We start from the raw sequence: 25,155 nt of genomic DNA on the forward strand, positions 1-25,155 counted from the left end.
TCAAGATCTGACACCTTCATATAGCTCCCAAATCGTACACCATTGTAGGGTATAGTCATGATTGGATCTTAAAACTAAAATATTTGAAATAGTAATAAGTTAATAAAGTATTTCAAATCCATCTCATCTCAAAATGACTATCTTTTCTGACACTTATATCTCAAAGAACCCGGATAGGCGTCCCATTTAGGCAGTATTTTCTCCCTGTGCAGAGACGGAGTCGAGGAGAACGGAAGGCAACAAAAGTTTTGAAACGCGCCGAAGATCAACATTCAGAACTGAGCAGACGTCAGCGGCGGCGAAGAGCGAGCGAGAGTGAAGAGAGCGCGTGGAGAATCGCCCCGCTCCCGAGAGAGACAACGGGGTCTCTGGCCGTCCCACTCGCACCGGCTGCTGCCCCACTTGGGGCCCGTGCCCCACTCGGCCCTCCGGACTCAGGCCATCCCGCTCTGCTCTCCGGCGGCGGTTCCGGTGGCAGTCAGAAGATTCTAACAGAAGAATTAGAAGAAGCCAAGACGCAGGCAGCAAGCAGAAGACCCGTGATCGTGTAATTCGCCTCGTGTGCGTCCGTTGCTCCGTAATTCCGTAAAACCGTAATTATTCCGGATTTGCTTGCGAAACAGGCTGAAGTGATGCGTCTGTAAAGGCAACACCATTCAATTTGTTTCGCCCCTCGGCGTTTTGTCACCACGGCTCTGCGTTGTTCCGTTGTCCCATTGTTCCGTTCTTCCGAAGACCCCATTGTTCCGTAATTCCCGAGCTCCGTTGTTGTCGCGCCTTTCGTCGCCGCTGGTCGACGTTCCGCCCCACAGTTCGAGAATCGAGCACTTCCCGAGAGGATCGAGGCTAGCCCTGCGTAGAACCCTAAGGATCCATAAGACCGCATAGCCGGGGCGTTATCAAGTCGAAAACAAGTTTTTTAACAAGCCAGCGCGCCGTGAAATTCCACTTGTTTATATAACAACCTGCGGCTGCCAAGAGCCCAGCGGAATATACAAAAAATATTCATTTTTCTATCTCCGATCGTTTGTATTTTTCAGGCAAAGAGAAAAACCAAGCATTTCTGCGTGTTATGTGTTATTGTTGTGATCAGTGATCAGTGATCAGTGGAACGAAACCAAGTGAAAGTGAACACAAGACGAAGAGAATTGAAAGTGAAACAACTCGAGTCCTACCGAAAAAGGGATATAAGTCAGAGATAATGTCGGACATTGAGGATGTTGTCGGAGGCTCCGCCGAGGAGACCAAGCCCGAACCCGATGCCCAAAGCAAAAGCAGCGTGGTCACCGAGCAAACCGAGGAGGTGATTCCCGGCGAGACCGAGAAGATGGTCACAGAAACCATCGACGAGGACGGCGACGTCGTGGAGGAAACCACCGAAGTTACCCGCAAAACGGTGAAGCGCACCATGAAGATCACTGAGGTGAGTGAAGAATGATCCACTGATCCATCTAAGGGGGAAAGTTATCCAGTAACTTACTTTGGATTTCGGAAAAATTTCAGTAATACTTTCTTTTAAATGCATGCCCAAAAATGATATAATGAAAATAATAAAAATTCCATTAACAGCGAGTATTGAATAAATTCACAGTTCGTTATATGATATTAACAAAGAAATTGGTGTACAAAAATACCATGTATTGTGATTTTATTTTTAAAGATTTGAGGTAGTTTTTCCTCAGCTTTCCTTCATTTTAATTGAAAGAATTCGATCAGCAATGAAAACTCTTGGAAAATTCCTAATGGGACCTATTTCCAAAAGCTAAGTGGATATTCACAATCATTTTAAGAATATTTCATCAAAGTTTATTGAAGAACATGGAAATTTTTATAAACTTGTTTTCGCGTCGAGTGTTGTTTACGCAGTTTTTCTAGAGGAACACACCGCAAAACAATAAATTTGGGTATGAAGATAGTACATACATTTCTCTACGACAACGATTCCATTCATGAAAACACTTCATACTTGTGAGAGTCTCGAAAATAGCTTAGAGGCCTTCTTCGATAATGTTCTATATGGCTGAAATACGATTTCCTCAAAAATTCGCCACCCTTGAAGCGGCCTGCTTATGAAACACCATAAATCATTATTCTCGATTTCTGAAGGGATCTTCGGCCATACTGATCTCCTCGCTTGTGAAATTGGCCAAAACATGGCGAACTCTGGCTATATTATTTATACCAAATGCCATTTCTCTATGTGCGTCTTAACAAATTGTTTATACGGTCCCCCGAATATTATAAATCTTCCCCTACATTATACATCACACACACCGCGGCACAGACATGGGCGGACATATAGGCGGTTATGTATACCATATATACTCGTATATATCACTCTGCTGCGGCCACACTTTCTATAGGCGACGTCGCCGGGGAAAAGCCAACAAAAAATAGGGGAAAACAGATTTTGCAGCTGTTTGATTTCGGCGCAAATTATCACAAAAGATTTCAAACGGCCAGGCGTATAAAATGCCAAAAAACGAAAATTAAATTATTATTAAGCAGAAATCACTTAAATACTCGATGCTGAGCGATGCCAAAAAATCCCCAAAGCCCCCCAAAAAAATGGCAAAAATTAAATGCAATAAATTCTGTGCCGCCAGCAAATGCAGAAGGCAAAAAACAAATATCAGAAAAAAAGGCAACGAGTAAAGGCGCAACAAAAAATAAATATTGAGGTTTCCGTGTCTTGCGGTCTGGCGCGCACTGAGCAAAATTGCGTGGTGCCAGTGGTGGGGCAGCAATTAATTGCCACAAATCGTTGCACAAAATTACAAATTGCATTTCCGGCTTGGCGGGGCAGCCACGCATTTCCACCCCTGCCTCCCCCAGCCCCCGGGAAAAGCTTCGATTTTTCCCGCGGCTGTTTTACGACTGTCTGGCCCCCGTGCCCAAAAAAAAAACCCGAAGAAGAACACCCCACCCGCTTTTCTTCAGTCGAGTTTTATGGCAGCCAAATTAAATTTGCATTGCAATTTGCTTCTCTTTCTGGGGCCGGTCTTCTGGCCTTTTCTCGTTTTTATGGGCCCGAAATGGAAATGAAAACGCATGTGTAAGCCCCAGTCCTGTGGATGCCCGAGGATGCGGATGAGGATGTGAGTTTTCCGGGCATATGTCCGCACAGTACACACATATGTATAGCTAAAGGTATATATGGGCTCCGCCTGGGGCAGCTTAGCGAACTAATTGCACGGGTCCCAGGCTAAGCCGTGAACTTGCCACTCTCACTTTCCCTTACTTTCCCTCGTCGACTTTCCACCGCCGGCTTTTCCTGGGCTGCCAACCCGGCTAATGAGTCACGTAGCGTGTTTGTCATTTTTATGCGCTTAACAGGTCAAAGTTCCAGCCGCAGGGATACGTGACCGGAGTCGAGTTCGAATTGAAAATGCAAAATTAGTTAAATAAAGTCGGCGATATGCCGGGGGCCACCACCCACCTCCCCCTTTTATGATCCTTAATTTAAGGTAACCGGAAAACTGTCATAAATTTCACAGTTGATTTCGTTTGTTTGCTGATTTGATTCGCTCATTACACGGCTGTTATTCGGGCGATACAGGGTACGATTTATTGTTCAGGGGGTATTTGTGAAGTGCACTTAACAATAGAGGATTAAATAACAAGTCTGGGTTATAAGTAGTCGTATTTGCGGATTATTGATTACCAGGGTTAATTTAATATGTTATCATCACTTATTTATAGAAATTTATCCCTGATTAAATGCTGATATAATTTCCCACCCAGCTAACAATATAAAAATCATATATATTATAATCAAAATTGGTTATTATTAAATATAGTGATAACATTAAATGGAGACGTGATAAATATATAACCCAAAAACGGGTAGCTTGTGGTCGCTTACCCATATCATTCCCCGACTTTGGAATGTATTTAAGCAAATCCTTGCCCAGCTCCGCCGTCCCGATCAAATGGGGCATGCTAATTTGTGCAACAAGCCGTGAACTCACATAACCCGGCACAAACTCGTAGCACACACAAGTCCGTAAACACAAGTCGGACATTCGGGGGACACACAGGATAATGGAATTTCCTGTGGCCTCCGAGTCGCATTGTCCTGCTGTCCCGTCCAGGATTCCCTTGATTAGACATCATAATATTGGACCGAGATTAATTGGAAATCCATGAGGGGCCAGCTCAGCTCCGCAGGGACTTAGTTGCTTTTGGGCGGAGATGTTTCAGGGGAGAGCCATTCAGGCTTTTCCGAGCGATTAGCCGGGCCACGAATTGGTATCGCAGACCACAGCGATTTCCCCGATGATTTCGTTGTGCTCGCTGGCATATTAAATTGTTTTCAAATTTGCCGGCGCATTCTGCAAGCTGCGGAAAGCCGCAGCGCTAATCAGAGCAGGGACAGCTGTGCGCCGCCCACTGAGCCACCCTCTGCACCACCCACCACCCACCACCCACCACCCACTCCCATTGTGGGCTGCCTGCGCCCTTCACCCCCTTTTCATTGACAGCTGTCAACGCCGTGGCGCCTCTTGAAGTCCAAACAAATATTTCACTGGCAGCCATTGAAACGTGATTGCAAGTGTGTCTGTTGGTGGTGTGTGTGAGTACACTGAGGGAAACTTGAAATGCAAGCAATAAAGATTTTAAAAATATTATATTGCAGTACTGCTCCACGTACTATGTGCATTTCGAAGGACAAAAACTAAACTAATCCTGAAAATTAATGGAAAATCTCCCAATTTACAGGAATTTTCCCCAGTACACCTCCAAGTGTGTGTTGACTTTTTGAAAGGCGTGACACAAGAAGGCAGACATTTCAATGTCAGGCGTCTCTTGGCCTTTGACGCTCGCTTAGCTTCCATTCACTTGTTGCAGTTCCCAAGGAGACTGCCCCTCCCGAGCCACCCACCCGCCCTTCAGGATCGAGGGAAAACCCACGCCTTTTCCAAATTTCGAGTACATTTGGTCAGCTATTTATGCGCTTCGCTTTCATTTCACTCTGGCTCGTTTCGCCTCGCCTCGCTCTGGGCTCTGGGTTTTATTTATTTGTGCCTTTGGCTGCTCAAACAATTTATAATTTTAATGCACACACTGGCCCCCGCCGCCGAGCTCACCGAGTACAATCGAAATATGTTTATATAATTGAAAAGCAAACGTTTTGCGTGAAAACATAAGGCGAGTGTGGTGCTGCCCCACCATACTATACTCGTATAGCAGCATTCATGCTGGGGTATATAAATAAAGCTGCCAAACTGTGTACACGGGGCGTATGATGAACGTGCCATTTATTCCGCCGCGCGGGGCCGTCTCTGTCTCCCTCTGGCGAAAATCCGCCTTATGACCGGCATGTATTTCACTCAATTCCGAGCACTCGCTACCTTATTTATTTATCGAGATCAGATCGAAAATCGCTCCTTCGCATCAAACTGTTTGACCTGCCGCAACGGAAATCCAACGTTGCTCGGTGTCTCGAGTTGGAAGCGCCAGGATTTTAGATTTCGGAATTACAGGGCGTTGCAAACAAATAATTTCATTGGCTGCCATCAGCTTCCGCCAACTTTTCGGGCGGATATTCCCATTGAGAATTTATTTCAATTACATCTGAGCGCGCCGCAAAAATCTCAACAAACGAAATTCAATTTACAAAATGTTTTGCGTAGTTTTCTGCGTGTCGAGCCAGGAAAATGAAGGGTTCGGGGGCTGAACAGCATTGTTTTCTGCTGTCGACGGGTTGGGGGAATTTTGCAGATTTTCCTGAGCCCTTGTAAGGGCTTTCAAAGCCCCGAATGCTAATGAAAACAAGGCAATTGGTTCAAAATTGGCTGAGCTTGGGGGATCAGTCTGATTAAATAGACACAGTCACCTCGGGCTATTAGCATTTCCCTTCAATTAATACACAGAAATTGTAAACTTACCAACGCAATTTGCAAATTAGCCAGCTGAACAAACGTTTGCCTAACCCAATTCAACAATAAATTTACAACACAGCTCGGCGACTGCAGACTGACATTTGCTTGTTTACACAGAATCATCTTGTGGCTTCTATCCTCCCCTATTTTCCCCCCGGAAAAGCAGGCAAATAAATAATCCCCATAAATTTGTATTTCCACTCGGATGATGACCAAAGCGACTGACCCCTATCTCCGGTCTATAATTCCACAGGCCGAAAATTGACACTCGGCCATGTCCCCAATTGACTTTGTTTTTCGTTGGTGCAGTGCAGAAAATGTATTTATTCGAATCTCGTTTGGGCGAGGTGCCCTTTGGCTGCTTTTACCTAAGTACAATCGATTTTACAAACGAAAACATATAGTGAAAGTATTATAATTATTTGGAAAGGATAATAATAAGTACGTTTAGAGCAGGCTTATAGGTAGCATTAATAGCATAGCTTTTAAATTTCAGTAAATAAATGAAAGCCTCAAATTAGAGCTGAATAGTATAACACAATCTTTGCAATTAATTTATCAGGAGAATATAATTCAACTGATTTCATTTTATACATTTTACATTTAATTATGGGCTTTCTTAGAGCTGCTCTGCAAATGTAAGTTAAAACCAATTAAACATTCAGGTTTTCAGAGCACTCCTCAGCGCGAATCGCGGCGTCCGCCTAATTTATTCAGCTATCGTATTTCTTGTTTTTCAACATAGCCTATATTTTTCGCGAGCTGCAAATTAACGAATGTAATTATTGCAGTCTGGCTGCAATTTGCGGTTAATGTGCCCATTAATATTCAAGCGAAAGCGGCTTTAATTGCGACCGAGTGGCCATAAGTCCGAATTAAGGGGCCTCTTGAAGAATGAGCCACTTGGCCCTGGCAATGGCCGCCATTTCCGCCCGTCGTCGGGTGAAATAATAAAACAACAATATGAAAAGAATGTGCCAGGAATTTGTCAACGCGAGAAATCGAAAGTTAAACCCACACCGCCGCGCAGGCCGATATATATAGGGACAACACTGTAGAAACAGCAAATACTCGACGTCAATTGGCACTTTGATTGCATTTCGATGCAGTTTCCGACTTGCATTTGCATCGCACTCAGTTAGTTGCATCGCAAAAGCCCCAAAACAAAGCAGCGCGCACCGCGAGCCAATCGAACCGAAACCATTGATTTATATAGATACAGATAGAGCCAGCTGGAGCGGACTGAAATGGATTGACCCGTCCAGCCAGTCAGTCAGCCGGCCAAGTAAATAGATTAGTTTCGGCCTCCTCCCCGACTCCAGTGACGCGCGATCCTCCTGTCCAGCCGTGTGCGAGTGATTGTGTGTGCCAGTGAGATCCAAGGAATATATATAGAAAACACAGCACTAGCAATTTCAATTGGCCTTCTCGCCCTAGCCAAGATTGCCCCATTCAAGTTAATTTCGATTTTGGCCAAAGCGGATTAGACCCCCAGGTTTCCCCACCCCAGTTCCTGCTCCACGTAGAGCAATCAATAGAAAACCGCCCAGGAAACCCCCGAAATCCTCCAGGAAGCCAGCGGTCATCATGGCCATCACTGACGATAAGGTGAGTCGCTAAGTGGGGGCTCAGGACCGGACCTCGAGAGGTTCGCCCATTGTTCTCGGGGACTTATTTGCATACACTTATCCGAGCAGTTTTCATTGGAAATTATGGGCTCCACTCCCTGCTCTCGGGGATTTATCCCGTTTTCCGAGCTGTTTTCATTAAATATTAAGGAGCAAAGTTCGCTCAGGAGAGTTTCTAACTATGTTCAAGTCACAGATTTATCTAAAGAAGCTCATTCTATAAGCTTGAAAACACACTTAATAAATTTAAACCCTTAAAATAGTATGTTAAAATATGTTTTATATGTTTTTATAATAACTTCTGCGATGAACAATCCCAACTATATAAATCGTACCACCTGCAATAAATCTCACTTTTAAAGCTTACCTCTTCAATCATTCCAACCAGATTTGTTTAGGAAACGAATTAATCTAATAAATTACCTCTCTCGCCAACTTAGTTTCCTAGTTTTCCCACTGGCAATTTACTAGATTTTGCGCCATACCCCTAAAGTTTTCCCACTCAATCATTCGATCAAATTGTGCCACATTTGCAATGGTCAGTTTTCCCCATTTTCCTCTGGCCGCCGCCACTCAACAAATTAAAACCGCCCGGGGTGAGAAAATCTATCGACTTAGCTAACTGAGCCACACGAACAATGCCCCAAACAATTTCCTCCAACAAATTTTCCAAAAAATAACCAAACGGGAGGGGTGTTCGGTTTTCCAGGGGGTGCGGGGCGTAAAGCTCCGCCAAAACAACTCAAAACTTTTCCTTGTTGTTGCTGCTGCTTTTGTGTGTTTTCCTGCGCTTGCCACTTAGGTGTGAAAATCACTTGTCAATCTTTTATGTAAAGAAGTCGCCGTCGTCGGTGCCTTTGTCACCTGCACACCCTGCCACGCCCCCGCTCACCGCCGCCTCTTCTTTTCGGCTGCTTGGCTCGTAAAATTTTGTCGTCTGCTTCCGTTTGCTTCGCTCTTAATTGTGTCTGATCTGCACTGGGAGAAATGAGGTGTGCGTTTTAATAAGAGCTTAAAATGTGAAAACATTTGTAAGAAAGTTGATTGTAAATTAAGAGGCACCGATACATTACTCTCGCAACAGTAAAGATACAATTAACATATATACAAAGAATATTCATTAGTTCGTAGTATTTATTAGTTCGAATGCAAACTAGTTTCACAATATTTTGATTTTAGTTACAAATTATTTTAATATAAAACTTTGCTCTTAAATTTGTTTTGAAATAAATTTCAATTTTTAAATGGTTTTAATGTTCGTTAAAATAAATGATTGTGTTTCATTTATTGCGCTAGTTTTCTTCTAAAGCTATAAGCTTTGAATATTCTATGCCTTTTAAAGGATATTTAAAATAATTTAAAATGTTCTCTATAAGTGTAGAGGATTTCCTTCGATCCCCAGTCACACCTCTTTATAAGAGTGTAAATTTGGCGAGCGATGTGCGTGCGGTGTTGCACGGTGTCGTGTAGTTTCTGGCGTTGTTGTGGTTCAAGGTGAGCCGACATCGACAACGACGCATCTTTCAATCAGATATCCTCCGATTTGGCCCGCCCCTTTCCCGGCCGCCCCCCGGGGGAAAACCCGTTGAGCTTCCCACTGCCAAGGACTTCGCTTCGGTCTCCCGCTTTTCCTTCCCTCTTTCTCGCTTTCTTGCCTTGGCTCTGGTCTGTTTATTTTGGCTGCGGGTTATTTTCTGCCTTCGTATTTTTCACTTAATAAAATTGTTTTCATTCGCCTCGACCGATGCCTTAACTTAACCGCTTCTTCTTGCCTTTTCAATATGTTTAAAAATAAACGTTGCCTGCCCGCTCTTCGCTCGCTTAATCGCTTTCCCGCTCGGAGTTTTCCTTTATTACTTGTACTCTGAGCTGCTATCGACACACTTTTTATCTGCCTTCGGCCTTTGTTGCTTTTCCCGCCTTTCCCTGCCCTCTGCCCCACGGTTTTCTTGCTTGTGCTTTGTGTTGGTTTATTAGCAATTTTGCTAAGCAGTTTGCGGTCTCCTTCGCAGTGTACCGCTTAAGCAGCTCCGAGTTGCACTGAAACAAATATTTAGGGTTTTGAAGGAGTGATGAAAATAAGATTTGGCGAAGACGAACTTTTACTACTAATACTAGCTACTTTTACTGCTCTAACTACTTCTACTGCTAACTACTATTACCACTACTACCACTAATTCTATTACTACTACTGCTACTTCTACTGCTGATACCACTGTACCTCTAAGATCTTTTAGCATTATGGTTTTTTTGTTATTCAATTTGTTTTTTTATGCAACCTTTGTTATTTTCTGTTTTGTTTTATCCCCTTAACTCATAGTTCCACATCCATTTTTCTCAGTGCTCTACTAAATCGGTGGACTTTCTTCATCTTTCAATTTTGCTGATGAAGGGGCTGGCAAATATTTATATCCAGCCTTGCACTTTTTGTGATTTTCCTGCTCTTCCGCTGCTTTTGAATTGTTTTAGTTCCAATGCTCATTCTGGCGTCTCGTCTTTAATCGAGAAATGTCTATGTGTTTTTCAAATCACTCCTGAGCCACTGCCCATTTCCCCATCATCTCAGGGAGCAGGTTTCACCTTCGGCCTTGTTTTTATTTAATTAGTGCGCCCCATGAGCGATTGGGGCTTTGAGGTGTTAATTTGATGAGTGCTGCCCAATGACGCGGGGTGTTTTCGGGGCGTTTGGGGACCGAATGCATTAGATTGATTAAATGCAGACTACGGTCACTGCAGCTTGCCACGCATTGGCCATTGGATTTTCACACAGAGCAGCCAACTTTCCGCCCACAGCTGCAGCTGTCATGAATATTTTGCCGGCCCTCCCCTCATGATTTGAACATTTCGGAAAATCATTTCCCAGCGCCATTTCCCCATTGTCTTGTTCAGCTCGCAGCGTTCGCGCAATCAATCAAAATGAGCCATGCAAATGGGGGAGGAACGGAAAACAGACACATGAACCTGTTTTTAGACAATAAACGAAGCTTTTATGCTCTTGGTGAACATACAGCAGAATTTAACACTGAGGGATTATGGGGCTATCTGTTGCAATATGTTGAATAATTTAATGTGGATTTCTGTCTGCCTGCCAAATATTTGCAACACAATTTTCATATTATCCATTATGCTTTTTGCCTGATTCGATTTAATTCATTTAAATAAATTACTTTTTTATAATTATAATTTCCGCAATGAATTTTATTACGCATTTTAACAAGTCGCTGCTTTTGATTTAACAACGCTGATTTAATTTAATTACACTTTCTCCACAAAGGAAGCTAATTAAATCCGCTCGAATAAACCATTAACTGGTGGTTAACTTTATTAATTCGATGCCCATGGTCACTAATGTGATAAGTGATCCTGAAAGTATGCAATGAGGGGTTTCTAGTTATGAAATTCCCAGGCAGTGCATTATTGAATCCTCAAGATAGCTCGGGAATTTTCTTAGCCCCGCTGCCTGTTTTCCCTTCCTATTTTCCCAGCCTTCCCCTCCAAGCAGAGCAAACAAAGCAAAGTCAGCGAAAACTGCGGATATGCATGGGAATCGGAGGAAACGACAAACGGGCAAGGCAAAAAGCAAACAAACACCCACATATGTACTGCAAACAAAGATGGCTGACAGCTGAAAACGCTCGCAATCTATCACAACATACAAAATATGTTCCAAAAGATTTTCAATTTATTTTCACTAAAACGATTTTCCCTGTTTTCCCGCCCGCGATGCCAGTGCATTCGGCGATATTGTTGATGCTTTTGCAATAGAGAGCAGACCGGGAAAGCACAAAGAGACCAGCGAGCTGAAAATCAATGAAATAAAATTGAAATGCGCGACCAACTGCAAGTCCCCAATGAGAAGTTGATCGCCACATGTGCCTCTCTAATTAGTGGCCTGCCCCAAAAACAGAAAAATGTGAGGGGAAGGGTGGGCTGGGGAGGTGGAAAACCGGCAGAGCGGAGGAAAAACTGATCCCGGAAGTGGGCGACGACATTTAAGCACTGCGACATGCGAACAACTGCAATTTGATTGCTAAATCGGTTCGACTCGGCTATTCAGGGCACCTTCTCAAAACACATATCTCCGATTTCGAGTGCGTTCAACAGGGCGTATGATTGATATTCGACACACCAGAGCTTTCGAAATGTTCTTTGAAAGAGTGTAAATATTCATAAAACATTTGTATCAATAAATCAATAGAGGATTTATTTTTAATTCTGTTTTCTTAGAAATTTATTTTGTCAACATATTGCCATGTTAATACATAGACTGCAATTGCAGAAATATTTGGTATCAACAGGGCGTATGATTGATATTCGACGCACCAGAGCTTAGGAAACTTTCTTTGAAAGAGTGATCTAACTTTTAAGCACTTGTAGCAACAAATTAAAAAGGGGCTCAGTTTTTATTATTAATTTGTTTAAGTTATAGATGTAACGTCTGGGAATTTATATTTCCAAGCTCGTGACTATTTAACAGGGCGTATGATTGATATACAACCCTCTGGGCAGAGAACTATTAGCCACAATCACAAATGCATATAACCAGGGAACAAACATCCATAAAAATGTCAGATGGCTTTGGGTCTCGCGTCCATAAATCAACTGCCCATTAGCAGGTTCCAAATAAAATGGGAGAAATTATTAATTTACACGAGTCCAACACGCAGAAGCAACCAATGCAGGGAAACCACTCGAACAGCTCGTTAAATGCAAATTGAATATCAAAACACCGAGCTGAAGCCCGCTTTCTCCCTCCATTTCTTTATTTCTGCCTCTTTTTTATGGCTGTCATCGTTTGACGATCATTTTATGGGTACATTTCTAATGGACTCTATAGATAAGCCATTGGCTGATGGATATTTTTCAGCAGGAGCCCATAAAAACCATTGGGTTATATTTATAGATGTGCTGCACAATGCACAACAAATTTATTGATGAATTTTCAGATGTCTTAAAAATGATAATATCTTAAATGGGCTTATGGTTCATTGAACCTTGTGTGTCTATGCTTGATTTTTGGCATTCACTTTATCGGAATATATAATCTATCATTTTAAAATAACTTATATTATATTTATAATTATACTAAAAGTAAATAAATAAAAACAACGAAAATTTTGATGACCATAAAAATATAAACAATTCTTTTCTGTCGATTTAGCTGGAAAATGTTTCCGAAAATAAATCTCGATGATATCAGAGCTTCAGATACGTTTAAATTTAGTCCGGAACATTACTCATTACAGGAATTGATTCATTGATGGACTTTCGGGGCCCAAGCCCATAATCCCTGAACTTGCTGTTCGGTCACCCCTCTTCCTTACACCGAGACCCATCAACACACTTTGACAATAACAAAATCTATAAATATTCCGCCCAACACACGGTTCTCTCCGCTTTTCTCTGCAATATGTGCTCGTGTTTTCTTTTTTGGGAGGGCGACCCCAGACGAGGTGAAATTCTTTAGCAACATTTCTGCCTTCCATTTGATGTTTCGCCTGCTCTCTGCGCCGTTCCTTGTGTTTGATTATTTAAATTATAACCTACATAATTTTAATGGCTCGGAAAGAAACATATATAAAATTAAATAATATTTATGGGGCGTAGACAGGCACATGGTCAGGCGAGCCAAGCATTCCTCTGCAGAAGCGGTTAACGGGGGGATTTTCGGTGGTCAGGGGAAGTCCTGGGATTTGCTTTATGTCTTTGTAGTATCAGCTTTATTTGTGCTTAAGAACAGGCGAACTTTTCGACTTGTACTGTCAGTGTGCCTTGTTCTTGTTGTGCAAATTTACTTTTATGTTTCTTTTAAATTTATTTTTTTTATACCTAAATCCGAAGTTCTTTGTGAAATAATTTTCGTTTTCCAAAGACAGCAAAAAATCAATAAAACATCAAATTGTATTCTTTCCAATTCCAAAACTCACCTCGCCAGCGGTGAACTCACCTTTTAATTATTTTTCGTTAAGACTTAATGAGTTGAACTTTAAAAAATAGTTTAAAAAATTAGTCTTCCTCCCAAGATCTCCCGTAATCATCACTTTCCAAAGAAGGTTCAAATGTTAAAACAATTCCAATCCTCTCATTTCGAATTTCAACTTCAAAACTCACCTCGCCAGCGGCGAACTCACCTTCTCCACGCTGAAATTGGAAATGATTTACCTTGAAAGCGGTTCGGTCACTCGGCTGAAACTGTGAATCAGGTGGTGGGCACTCGCACACACTCACTCGAGAGCCGAACAAAAATAAATGAAAATGGGAAAAATAAAAGAAAAGGCCGCGGGGAAGAAGAAGCAACAGTTTGCTCACCTCAGGCGCTTTGATTATTTTATTTTCATTTTTTTGGCAGGAGCAGCAGGTGTGTGCGTGCCAAAAAGAGCTAATTATCGAAGAGAAAGTTGCTCTTAGCACACCTGCAACTCTTTGGCCATGTGTGTGTGAGAGTTTTCCTCTGCGGGAGACTTTTCCTTGGCACCTGTGTGTGTGCCTATGCGACAATGTCAATGATCACTTTTGACACGAAGCAGTGGGCGGAAAATCGAGGGGGAAACTCACCTTGACTCACCTCGCCAGTGCCTCTCAAACTGCCAGTGAATTTTCCTTTCCGCCGCGCATTTTCCTCCATTTTCCGCCTCGCGGGGTTAAAGCCCTTTAACGCCTGTCACGCCCTTTTCCCGCTGATGATTTATTTTCCCTCTCCGCCGCTTTTGTAAACATCGATAGGAAAATGCCAGGCTGCAGTGTGTTCCCCCATTAATGCTTTCCATTTATCTAGCCCGATTTTTACCTTGCAGTCTTGTGTACTTTTCCCACTTCTTGCCCCTTTTTTGCGCCGCATTTGCATCTGTGATTTTTACATCAACATGCTGCAAATCCAGCTGCGAATTGGAAATTCAAAAATCATTTCGCTGCATATTGATATAGGGGCGCATACACACGACGCCTTGGGCTATAAATAATATTTTATTTTCTCGCTTTTTTGGGTGGAAATATCCGAGCGTTTTATTTTTAGCAGGCGCTGTGCCTACGAATCGTTTGTTGTTGTTTATTTATATGGACCAGCTGGAGGGGGTTTTCAGTACAACTTTGTGGGTCGGAGAGAAAGAAAAACTTTCTGGTCCCTCGAAAGGGGGAGGGGGAAAAGTGAAAGGCGCAGCAATTAATTACACGGGCAAAGGGACAGCTGGGATTTGGGATAAAGACGGCCTTTATAAGCGAAAACCCAATCAATGCTATTCAAATTAAATGAAAATTTCGGTCTAATTAAAAGCAAACAGCTCATTAGCCGGGATTTCCGTCGTTTTCAGAGTGATTGCGAGATAAATCTGGCAAAACTAAAGCATCTTCCTGGTGCACTGCAGCGCAGTTTGTCCACCAGCACCTAAAAATACTCTTGGGAAAACGCAATAACCACGCGACAAGGATGATGGAAAATCATCAGCGGAAAGGGGGGAGATCAGAGAGGGGCTGGCTGATTAACACCCGGGAAAGCGTCAAAACAAAAGGTGAGACAAAGGCCAAGCAGGCAGGCAAAGTAACATTCGATGGGGGGAGTGATCCGCCAGTTCAGTTGGCCACCAAAGGCAGTCGCATCTACACGCCGAGATCGAGGCAGCCAAAAATCAAAATTCAGATTCGAAAATCACACTTTTGAGTGTGCGAATACGTTTCGGAATTTCGCTTAATTTGTTTTTCGTGTTCGAAAGTCGGCGAAAGTCGTGTGTTCACCTGTTTTGGCAAGTTCGCGAACAGCAAAGAGCGAAATTACGCATACGCAGCGTTGACATGAGCCGCAAAGGGTGGCACATAATGTGAAAAATATGATAAAAAGTGAGGGAAATGTGGCAGCATTTTCCGCACACACAAACACACACACACCACTCATAAAACAAACAATAAAAAATATAAAAAATAAGTGTATAACATAAGAGAGCGGGCTGGCTTTTCATTTTGAAGATGATGAGCGAATTGCGGAATTTTTCAGCTCCCCGCGGCCACATTAAGTGCTGATTGTGTGCGCCGCTCTATTAGCCAGCTCTCTTTCTTTGGGGCCGCATTTTCCACACATTTTCCGACGGCCAGCCGCGCTGGCAAGGAAAACTCGCGCCTGGCACTCAGTTCGTTCGACGCGCGTCTCTGGGGCTGAGGCTGAAAAACCGTGCCCGACAAATGTTGTTCCACCTAAAATAATGCCAATAATGCCATAACACACCTGCACAACACACCTCTGGAAAACCCCAGAGCACCGAACCCACGCGCTATCAATGCAAATCGGAGCCGAAACAAAAACAGGCACTAAAACACCACACTCGAACACGAACAACACCCAAACGAGACCCAAAAAAGTGCAACACGCCGCAGAAACAGCAACACGCATCCCAAATCAAACAAATAATAATCCAACAGCACCACACACACAAAAACAACATCAACAACAGTGATACCAGAACAATGCAATGCAAACAAATGATTTTCAGCGCCATAAAAGTGCATTAAAATGGAAATGCTCTTGATACAAAACACTTTTCGCACAAAAACTGACACGAATTTAAGACCCGTCGACACACAATTCAAACAATAAAACATCGAATACTACAGCAGAATAAACAGAGGCCACGCAGATTTTTAAACATTTCAATTCATGAACTTTTTTGCACTCACCGGAAATATTTTTCCAACATTCACTTTGCATTTAGTGCGGACTTTAAGCCCTCCATTTTATTACACAATTTCTGGTTAACCCCAAAAAGGACATTTTCCTGCACAAAACAGAACTTAACCACACAACTTGTTCCTTGGAAACCAGAATTTATAAATGCGAATAAATATGAATGCTTAGGACGTTTGTCAAGTGAATAGAATCTTGCCTTTATTGAATTTTCGTATATTTTCTGGACAGGTTCTTGGCCATCTAACACACATATTCGTCGACTTACTTTAGAATGTAATCTAAAACACTTTAAATCGCGACAAAAATTCTTCAAGGTGTTTTCTGTGTGTAAATGGGTTTCTAAACTGTAATTTCTGTCTGAACTACAGCTGCTGAGAGCCCCAACCCCAAATTTCTTTTAATTGCTATTCAGCTTATGAAAATTTCTTTCTGAAATTGAGGAAGTAATTCGCTTAATTATAGACAAAAGTTTTCGCTTAAGAACCCACAAATGTGGTTCCCAGAAAAAAGGGTGGATAAAGTGGTGTGGGGTGAAGGGGTTGGCTCTCCATAATTCATGAATGTCAAATCCGCATTTAATTTATGGACGAATCCCCCACGCCTCTGGCGCATTTATAAGTTCATAAATCCGCGTCCATTGCCGTTTATTTACAAATAATTACAGAATTTAATTGCCGGCCAAGTTTGGCGCACAAATTTGCACTCGAAACAGCTGTTGATGTTGTTGGCGAACGCGTTTAATTAATTACGGCCAAGAATTTCACTTTTCGGGCAGCTGCAGCCATAAATTCGCACCGGAGAAAGCGCGAGATTCTGGCAAAATAATAACAAAATCAGCGTTCGAATCGAATGGATAAATAATATTTTATTCAAATTCAGGCGCAGATATCAAAATAAGAACCGAATGTGTTTCCAGTGAAAATGAGCGAGAAAAGATGTTCGTGAGTCACACACTCAAAAGAAAGAATTCAGCAAAATTATACGATAATATTTGTGGGTGAGAAGTGAGAAGAAAGCATTTATGCGAAGAATTCGGGGCTAGAAAGGATTACAGCACTCTCGAAAGCACACACTCAGCATGGCAGACGCTGCCAAAGACAAGGACGTCATCGAGGGGCAGGACTCGGGGGAGGAGGAGCTGGAGGAGGAGCAGGAGACCACCACCACCACCACCACGACCAAGAAAACCTCCCAGTGGCGCAAGACCCGCACCACCAAGGTACGAGGGCGGGAAAGTGGGCGGAAAACCCGCCCGCCCCTGAAAACTGTCAAACTGACAAATGCCCGACGGATTGAAAGTTCCACTCGTCGTTGGTTTCTCCGAGCGAGAGTGTCAGTGCGTCTTTAAAAATTCTTTATTTTTCCTGGTCGTTAGGGAAAACGTCTGAGGAAAGCATAGACTAAATTTCTGTTTTTATTGGGTTTTTGTGAATTTCTCGGGGAAATAGTCACGAGATTTGGGGAGAACAATAATATTATATATATTTTATTATGCTGCAGGAAAAAATAGTTATTACATATGCGCATGCTTTTAATTTATGAAAAAGAACTTACTCCTTCCACAATATATTTTTTACTATTTTATATTAAGAGCCATGCTAATAATATTATTCTTAGAAATACTTTTTCACAAAAATCAATTAGCACTCAATTTCCACCTTGCCAAAACATGCTCTTTATTTATAAACAAAAACATTTATTTAAGGCAAGTTCGCGATACTCCTTGGTTTCTTCATCGATGGCTAATTAACCGGAGCATTTAGTGACGCTTTTGCGCCTGGTTGAGTTCCCGAAATAAACAAAACCGAGCCACATTAATCACCATCGAAGGCGGGGAATTTCCCCCAGGTTTCCACTAATGCATGCACATACTTTTCCGGGGGGAGGAAATTCTGGGAAGGAACTGCTCGACCACTAAAAGGGTTCCAAACTTGAAAAGGGGGGGAAGATGAGGCATTTCCAGGTCGCTGGGTTTGGGTTTCAGGAGGAGGAGCAGCGAGGGGTTCTGGGAAAACTGGGCGGATAATCTTGGGGCGGGGAGTGGCCATTGCCATTCTGATTGTACTCAGCCACATGGGATCCAATCTGGTGGTTTCGCTTGCTTTCCCTCCGGGGAAAGGCCTGGACGCATAAATTACTGGGGCGTACTTATGTATATGTATACAGAAGGCGGGTAATTCGGGAACGCCACTCGGATGTAAGAGATTCTGGCCCACCTGTCGCTGCCGGAATTCAAAATGCTGGAGAGCAATCAATCAAGCTGCAAAGTATTTATTAAACGATATTATGAGGTTTACCTGGCTCTCGGTTGGAGTGCAGAAATTGCGAAGGTCTTAGGAGCAGCACACACATAGAGAAGGTATATAGCAGGAGCTTACATATTTTTTTAATAGCTTCATTGTTTCGCTTAACAGGATTTCATTTCACTTAATGTACCAACACTTGGGTGTTGGGTGTCCTCGGCAGCACATCGCCCCCTTAACCACACCACTCACACATTTTGTTTGCCCGCCCGGCTTGTTTTCCTTTGCCCAGCGGCATTTTGGCACTGCCTTTCTCAAATCAGCAAAAAAAGTATACGGGAAACAGGGAAAGGTGCAGGAAAAGCAGAGGAAAATAAAAAAGCAGGATGAAAGGAAAATAACATTCTCCGACTGACTCCAGCTGGCACGGAGCAGTCCCACATATGAGCATACGGACTAGCATTTATAGGGACACCTGGAGAAACGCTCTCATCCTTGAGCGAAAATCGGGTTAAAAAAGGTATTACCTACCTGTCAATGGAACTATATTTTAAACAAATTCAGTAAAATATAATAGATATGACAAATATCTTTGGAATGTATTTTCTCACTAGTGCGGCATCATGTGTTTTCAAATTATAATATTAAGGTATTTTTTCGCGTGTGCGGCCCGAATAGTTGACTTTTTATCCGCAGGTTTTCATGGCAGCAATCAAGGCGCAACAATAACAACGGCTACGCAATCCACACACACACTTCCGCTCTGTCGCTCCCTGACTTTTCCTTTCCCCATTTCCCATTTCACCTTTCCCCGACTTTCATCCCTGGGTTTTCCTTTGCAAAACACCGGGCCGAGTTCATCGGGGAAGTGGGGCCGAGGCAGTCAATGCAGTCTGCGGATCGATTCAGGAGTTTAAGCCATTAAAAAATGCAGTAAACAGGATATCACAAAAGGGGGAGTAGGGTGAAATCCTGGATGAGCAGGGTAGTGATACAAATATCCGTTGAGCAAAGCCATCAAAGGGCTGTTAATGGGATTTTTGCAGTGCAGGTAGCTCTGCTACTTTCCCTTTACCAATGTCTGTAGAAGAAGCCACTGAAAATATGGAGATTATCTTGGGAGTAGTGAGAATAGTAATAATAACTAGATACCTTATGTAAGGGTTCTTATCCACTTCTATTTTATTCGGATTTATTCATCATTTGTTATATATATGTCCATATATTTTTAGTCATCAATGAGTAATTATGTAATGTTTTAAATAATTCATAGTAAAATATTTTACAGTGGATCTATAACTTAATTGAATGCCTCTTTGTTAAGATGCTTAAACTTGGCACTTTTCATCTGGCAATTTTTAATTTGATCCCTCGAATGCACTGCTCTTCAGGCTGAATTTGATGATGATTTACATATTTCATTGAGTTAAATTTTAATTGACTTGAGGGGGCGCTTTAAGCTCGCATTTCCCGCACTTTTCCACCCAGTTTTCCCACTAGCAGTTTTCCACCTGGCCCTTTATGCTTCCCCTCGTCCTGCGGCGCGGATGCCACTTTAGCTGTGTTAATTTCTTTAACAGTTTCTCGTTCTTCGTTTTATGCGTTTTGACGCGTCACCTCCAAAGGCGCATTTCCCCGGCCATTTTCCTGAACCCGAACCACCTCGTAAAGCGTTGGACAGGGAATTTTTATCTTTTAATTAAAAGTGATGCCCTGCCCCGCCGCCCTTTTCCTGTCGCATTTTCCCGGGAAACCCGACTCCCGAGCACTTTTGCACCTCCTCGCATGTAGGTGGGCATTAATTAAGCACTTTACGATTGTTTCCCATCTGCAAAGGCAGCCGGGGAGGGAAAATCCGACCAGGAGCATAAAGGGGAGCCTCCTCAGCCATTTTGTTTTATTCGACGACTCTAATATATAAATGTTTATATGTGCAGTAAAATAAATTATATGTTCTTCAAGTGGCTCGTTCGGCACGGCGGCAGCTGGTTTTCACTCATTTTGTGCAATTAACTTGGTCAGAGGGGGAACGAAGGGGCTTTCCGGGGATCATTAGGGTTCGCTCAAGAGGCTAATTGACTTTGAGCCGCTTTTGGCCTTTGTGGCTGCGCACTTTCGATGGGCGAAATAACCAGATAATAAAGCGTTTCATTAGCAAAATTGGATATACTTCAAATTTATTTTTTGCCACCCATGTATATCTATTATGTGCCAACTCATTTGGCAAATTTATTATTTTTTGGCATTACTCACATGGCCAGATTTGTTATTGTTTTCTTTCCCAGCCTGCATTTTGCATATAAATTGCTTTAATTTTAATAAAACGTGCAGGAGTGGCACTATGAAGCCACATTCAATTATGGGTAATACGAGTATATCAGGATCATTTAAATTTTTAATCATACCAGCTCGTTCTTTAAGGGAAATATATCTGCGGCCTTAGTTCTTATAATAAATATAAATAATTTAATTTATTTCACTTAAGATTTAAATTCCTTAAATACACATATATTTCACTACAATTTTACCTTCCATTGCCCCATAAATTTGTCTAGACAAATTAAACGTGCCAGAATTTATTCTATCAACAATTTTATTTTTCCTAAAAATACTTTAATAGCTCTTTATATAAAGAATTACACATTTATTCCTCTTCGAATACTAACATTTAATTTAAATGAAATGTTTAAAATGATTCTTTATTCGGCTCTCTACATATTTTTCCTAATCGGCTCCATTGGGATTTTAGAATGGTTAAAAATACTTTGATAGCTATATGTCAGTTTAATTATTTGTTTATTAGCGCAGTCGTTCATCTGTGAAATACATAATCTTTCTGTAGCGTAATAACTAATGCTCTTTTATTCTCCTTCTCTTTGCAGGTAAGCAATCGCCGTCTTCCGACTTCATCCACGCCCAAAGAGTAGTATTCCCGAGTAAGTTTGGTATTCATTCATCCAAACAAAGCATTCATTCATTCGCTCCCTGGAGAGCGCTACTCCAACTCGACTCCACGATCAGAAGGAAACAATTCGAACTGTCTTATACACATTTCTGCTGGCCAAGTTAACACAGCTGAGCAGAAAGAGCCGAAGAGCGATTCGTTTCGAAAATAAGACACAGAAACAGATACAGATACAGATACATATGGCGTATAGATATTTGTGATTGTGCATGAACAAGCAGTTATAAATAATTCTGGCAAAAAATCAGCAACTTTTTCCGTTGATCTCCAAGTATAGAGCGTTGGCCCGCTGCCAAGGCGAATTGCGCATACGCCGTGTGGTCCATTCCTATTTTCCTGCCAGTGTGTTTGTACCGCTGTTAGTTTGTGTGAGTTGATAGATTTGTGCGGCGATGCTCCCCCTAATTTTTCTCTCTGGAGAACATCTCTTTCTAAGATTTCTACGTTCTAAGGGAGCCACGATGAAGACTTCTCTTTTGTTCGATGGTTTATTTTGATAGTCCACCAGTTTTCCTTCGTTCAGCTGAAAGGTCAGGGAGGTGGGTGGTCCAAAGGGGGTGCGGTTGGGTGGAAAACCCCCCGCCCCTTGGCTGTCCACGCTGCCAAATTGTTTGTCAGCTTCTCACATTTTCACATCGCATTTTCATCACATTTGTTTTTCTTCTCATCTGCGCCTGCTGATTTTCTCGGTGATTCTGTTGTGGCATGGCTCATTAATTTGCGTCTAATTAGTTTTGATTTTCGTTTGTCAATTGGGTGGAACAAGGACCCATTTTCCTGTTTCCCCCGCCTCGCCCCTCGATTTCCCCGCCCCATTTTCCTCAGCTGACTTGACTTTGGCAAAGAACTTGTCGCTGCACAGATCAAAGTGGGCAGGCGAGTGACACAAAATAAATATTAAATAAATATTAAATAAGTACTGTGGGCTGTGTTTTCCATTTTCGCCATACAGTCGGCCTGCTTTTCCCGCTTATCCCCAATCTCTTGCTGGCTTCACCAACCTTCGACAGCTGTCGGCCAATGCCAAGTGAAAAATTGACTGTCGGCTGTTTTAAGCGTTTTCCGATGGGAGATCTCGCGATAAGACCAACTCATATTTCGACTGTGCCTTCCAGATTTTAAATATCTGACAGTGTGACATTTTATTCTGCATTTAAATATATTCATTATTTTGCCATACAAGATTTAAATCTCATTTCCATAGTGTTGTATTTTTATTTAATGAGTACAATGCACACAATTTATATTTGAGTTCCAACTGTAAAATAAATACATTATTTTGTAATCTAGAAACCTTATAAATTACAAAACTGATCGGAAATGTATTTCGAACACATTTCTCCCTCTGTACATTTTTCCGCATCAGTTTCCCATTCATTTCGATTCATTTGTTGACCAAATTTGGTCAAGGCGCAGTTCATTGTAATGCAATAAAATTCAGCAAACGAGACCAGCGACAATAACAATAACAAAAATCCATTTCGGTGGCATTCCGGCCCGCCAACCCCGTGCCGCCCCTGCCGCCCCCTGGCCCAGCGCCTCTGGTCTTTGTTTTTGCTGCTCATCATGTCCGCCGGCCTTCTGAAAGCTCAGACATCTTGGCATGCAATAAAAACAAACCCCAGTAGGCAAAGGGAGGAGCAGCAAAAATGCAGTGGCCCCAGGAAAATGCATGGGGGGAGGGGTTTTTGGGGCGGAGGGGACTCACAAGCTTGTTGCATACAAGGAAAATAAACCAGATGGGAAAACCGAGGAAGGGAAAATGCCCGGCCGGCAGCTTTTCTTTCTGCATTCTGGACGAGAGCCAAAAGTTTTGTCCGAGGACCCAGTGACATGACAAGCGGTTCCCCACCGCTTTTCCCGCTCCTTGCAGCTAAACGGCTGAAATAATGTATTCATTTCTCCTCATGCCAATTGCCCAATGCCATTTAACACTTCCTCAAGGGGCTGCAAAGCGAAAATGGGAACGTTAATGGACTGGTCACTCAATTCGCCAAAGCGGACGAGCCCGGGGGTCCGTTCAGCCGGGCGGGCCCAAGTGGGGTTAACCTCGTTTTGGCATGCTGAAAAAGAATCCCAGATGATCCTGTGGGATGACTACATTGCAAACTAGATGCAGATCCTCCCCGCTTGTTATTTAAATATTTAATGGACATTTCAAAAGCATTGCCTAAGGGCAGCTGGTAATGTCATCTGTGGTGAACAACTCAATTTAAGTGTATTTTTCACTCTAACATAATTTAATTGAACTAAACTTGTTTAGCAATTCATCATGAAAGTTGTCTGCTCTCCATCCCCCAAGTTAAACTCCTCCTCTTCTCTCTTTTCATAAAGAACATTTATTCGCTTTATTTAATTTATTTCGATTTTCGCTTCGATTTCCTCGATTCATTGTTCAGATCTAGCTACGAGTTCGATACAGTTTAGGGTGTAATATTCTTCAATGCTTAGCACTTATCGACCGACGACTAAGACTATTATTGTTCGAATGTATATATCATATATCTAAGTATGTATAGTGGAGTATATAACCGTACTCGTAAAATGTTCCATTATAATAGGTTTGCATTCGAATGTAAAACTCTATAATTTTCGATTAATACATTTTGATTCTCCTTCGATATGGGTGTGTTGGTGTGTGTGTGTAGGTTCTTCAGTTTAATTTCAATTTAAATTTCCAGAGTGGCCCCTCGAAAGACTCTCGGCAAACTTGGCCCACATCCGCTTAGAGGGCTCTGAGCGTTTGATGAAACTTTAATTTCCATTTGGACACACTGACAGCTATCAAGTTAAACCGCCCCGGCAAGAGTTAAATGCCCGGCCACGCCCCCGCTCCGCCCCTTTCCGGACCCATTGTAAAGTTTCAATGCTCGGCGCTTTCAAACGGGGTCAAGTGTGTGTATGCCCCTCGAGGACTCAAGTGCTCAGGCTCAAAAGAAAACAATAAAACGCGCTGCGGCGTGCCAAAAAGAAAAACAACCAAAAATATGAAAGCGCTACAGAAAAAATGTAGAAGGAAAAACGGCCATTGAACAAAAAGCAACCCAAAAAGGCTGAAACACAGGCTAGAAATCGATAAAAAAAAGGAAGTACAAAAGTCCACCAGGCAGTTTTCAACTGCCGGGGAATTAAAGCCAGCCAGAAAGTAGGCAATGAAAGCTTAAAATGAAATTTTCTCGGTGTCACATTCAATCAATTACTTTAACAACAGAATGTGAATTAATTTTATATACTGTTGGAAAAAGAGAATAATGAAAAACAAACAACGGGTTGGCAGCAAAAGTGTTCGATAAAAAAATGCAAAAAATTATGAAATTAATTTGTGCTTTTTGCCCGCTTTCTTTAGTGGCGGAAACTCCACTGAATTCTTTGGCTCGTGCTGCTGGGGATTTTTCAGTGGTTTTTCCTTGCCTTTTCCCGTGGCGACCTGTCGCTGTGGAAAACTTTCTTTGTGAATGCAGAGAAAAAAACAACAATATCACTTTCTCAATTATAAAAAACATAAAATCATTAAACAAGTGTCTAAAAGTATGCAAAGGCATCTCTTATTCATAGCATACTCTTAGGCATCTCCTAACAGACTGAATGGTTTTAAATAAAATAAAATATGTTTAATGTATTCTTATAACTTAAAAAATACATTTGAATCTAAAACCACTCAAAATGATATTTTCGCTCAGTGTAAGCATGTGTTTCAGTGGCTTTCGAGTGTAGTGGTGTGTGGTGCGTATTGTGCACTCCCAAGACTACCGTTACTAATTAG

General features: G+C 42.2%; 1 protein-coding gene across 8 annotated transcripts in view; it reads left to right on the forward strand.

Annotated features, from left to right (window-relative positions):
- Window positions 1–477: 477 nt before the first annotated feature.
- LOC108025210 (tropomodulin) overlaps window positions 478–25,155 on the forward strand; it is a 50,485-nt gene continuing 25,807 nt past the window's right edge. For 2 of the 8 annotated variants that reach the window (XM_017095547.3, XM_050889221.1), the window contains exons 1-2: window positions 519–593; window positions 1,041–1,423. In XM_017095547.3, the coding sequence (XP_016951036.1) occupies window positions 1,202–1,423 (222 nt within the window). In that variant the 5' untranslated portion in view covers window positions 519–593; window positions 1,041–1,201. Of the gene's footprint in view, window positions 594–1,040; window positions 1,424–17,067; window positions 17,404–25,155 lie in introns of those variants that run through there. The other 6 variants (XM_050889222.1, XM_050889223.1, XM_017095549.3 and 3 more) reach the window with 5 other exon arrangements.

The sequence above is a fragment of the Drosophila biarmipes genome, chromosome 3R (genome assembly GCF_025231255.1).
Source record: "Drosophila biarmipes strain raj3 chromosome 3R, RU_DBia_V1.1, whole genome shotgun sequence".
NCBI classification, from domain to species: domain Eukaryota; kingdom Metazoa; phylum Arthropoda; class Insecta; order Diptera; family Drosophilidae; genus Drosophila; species Drosophila biarmipes.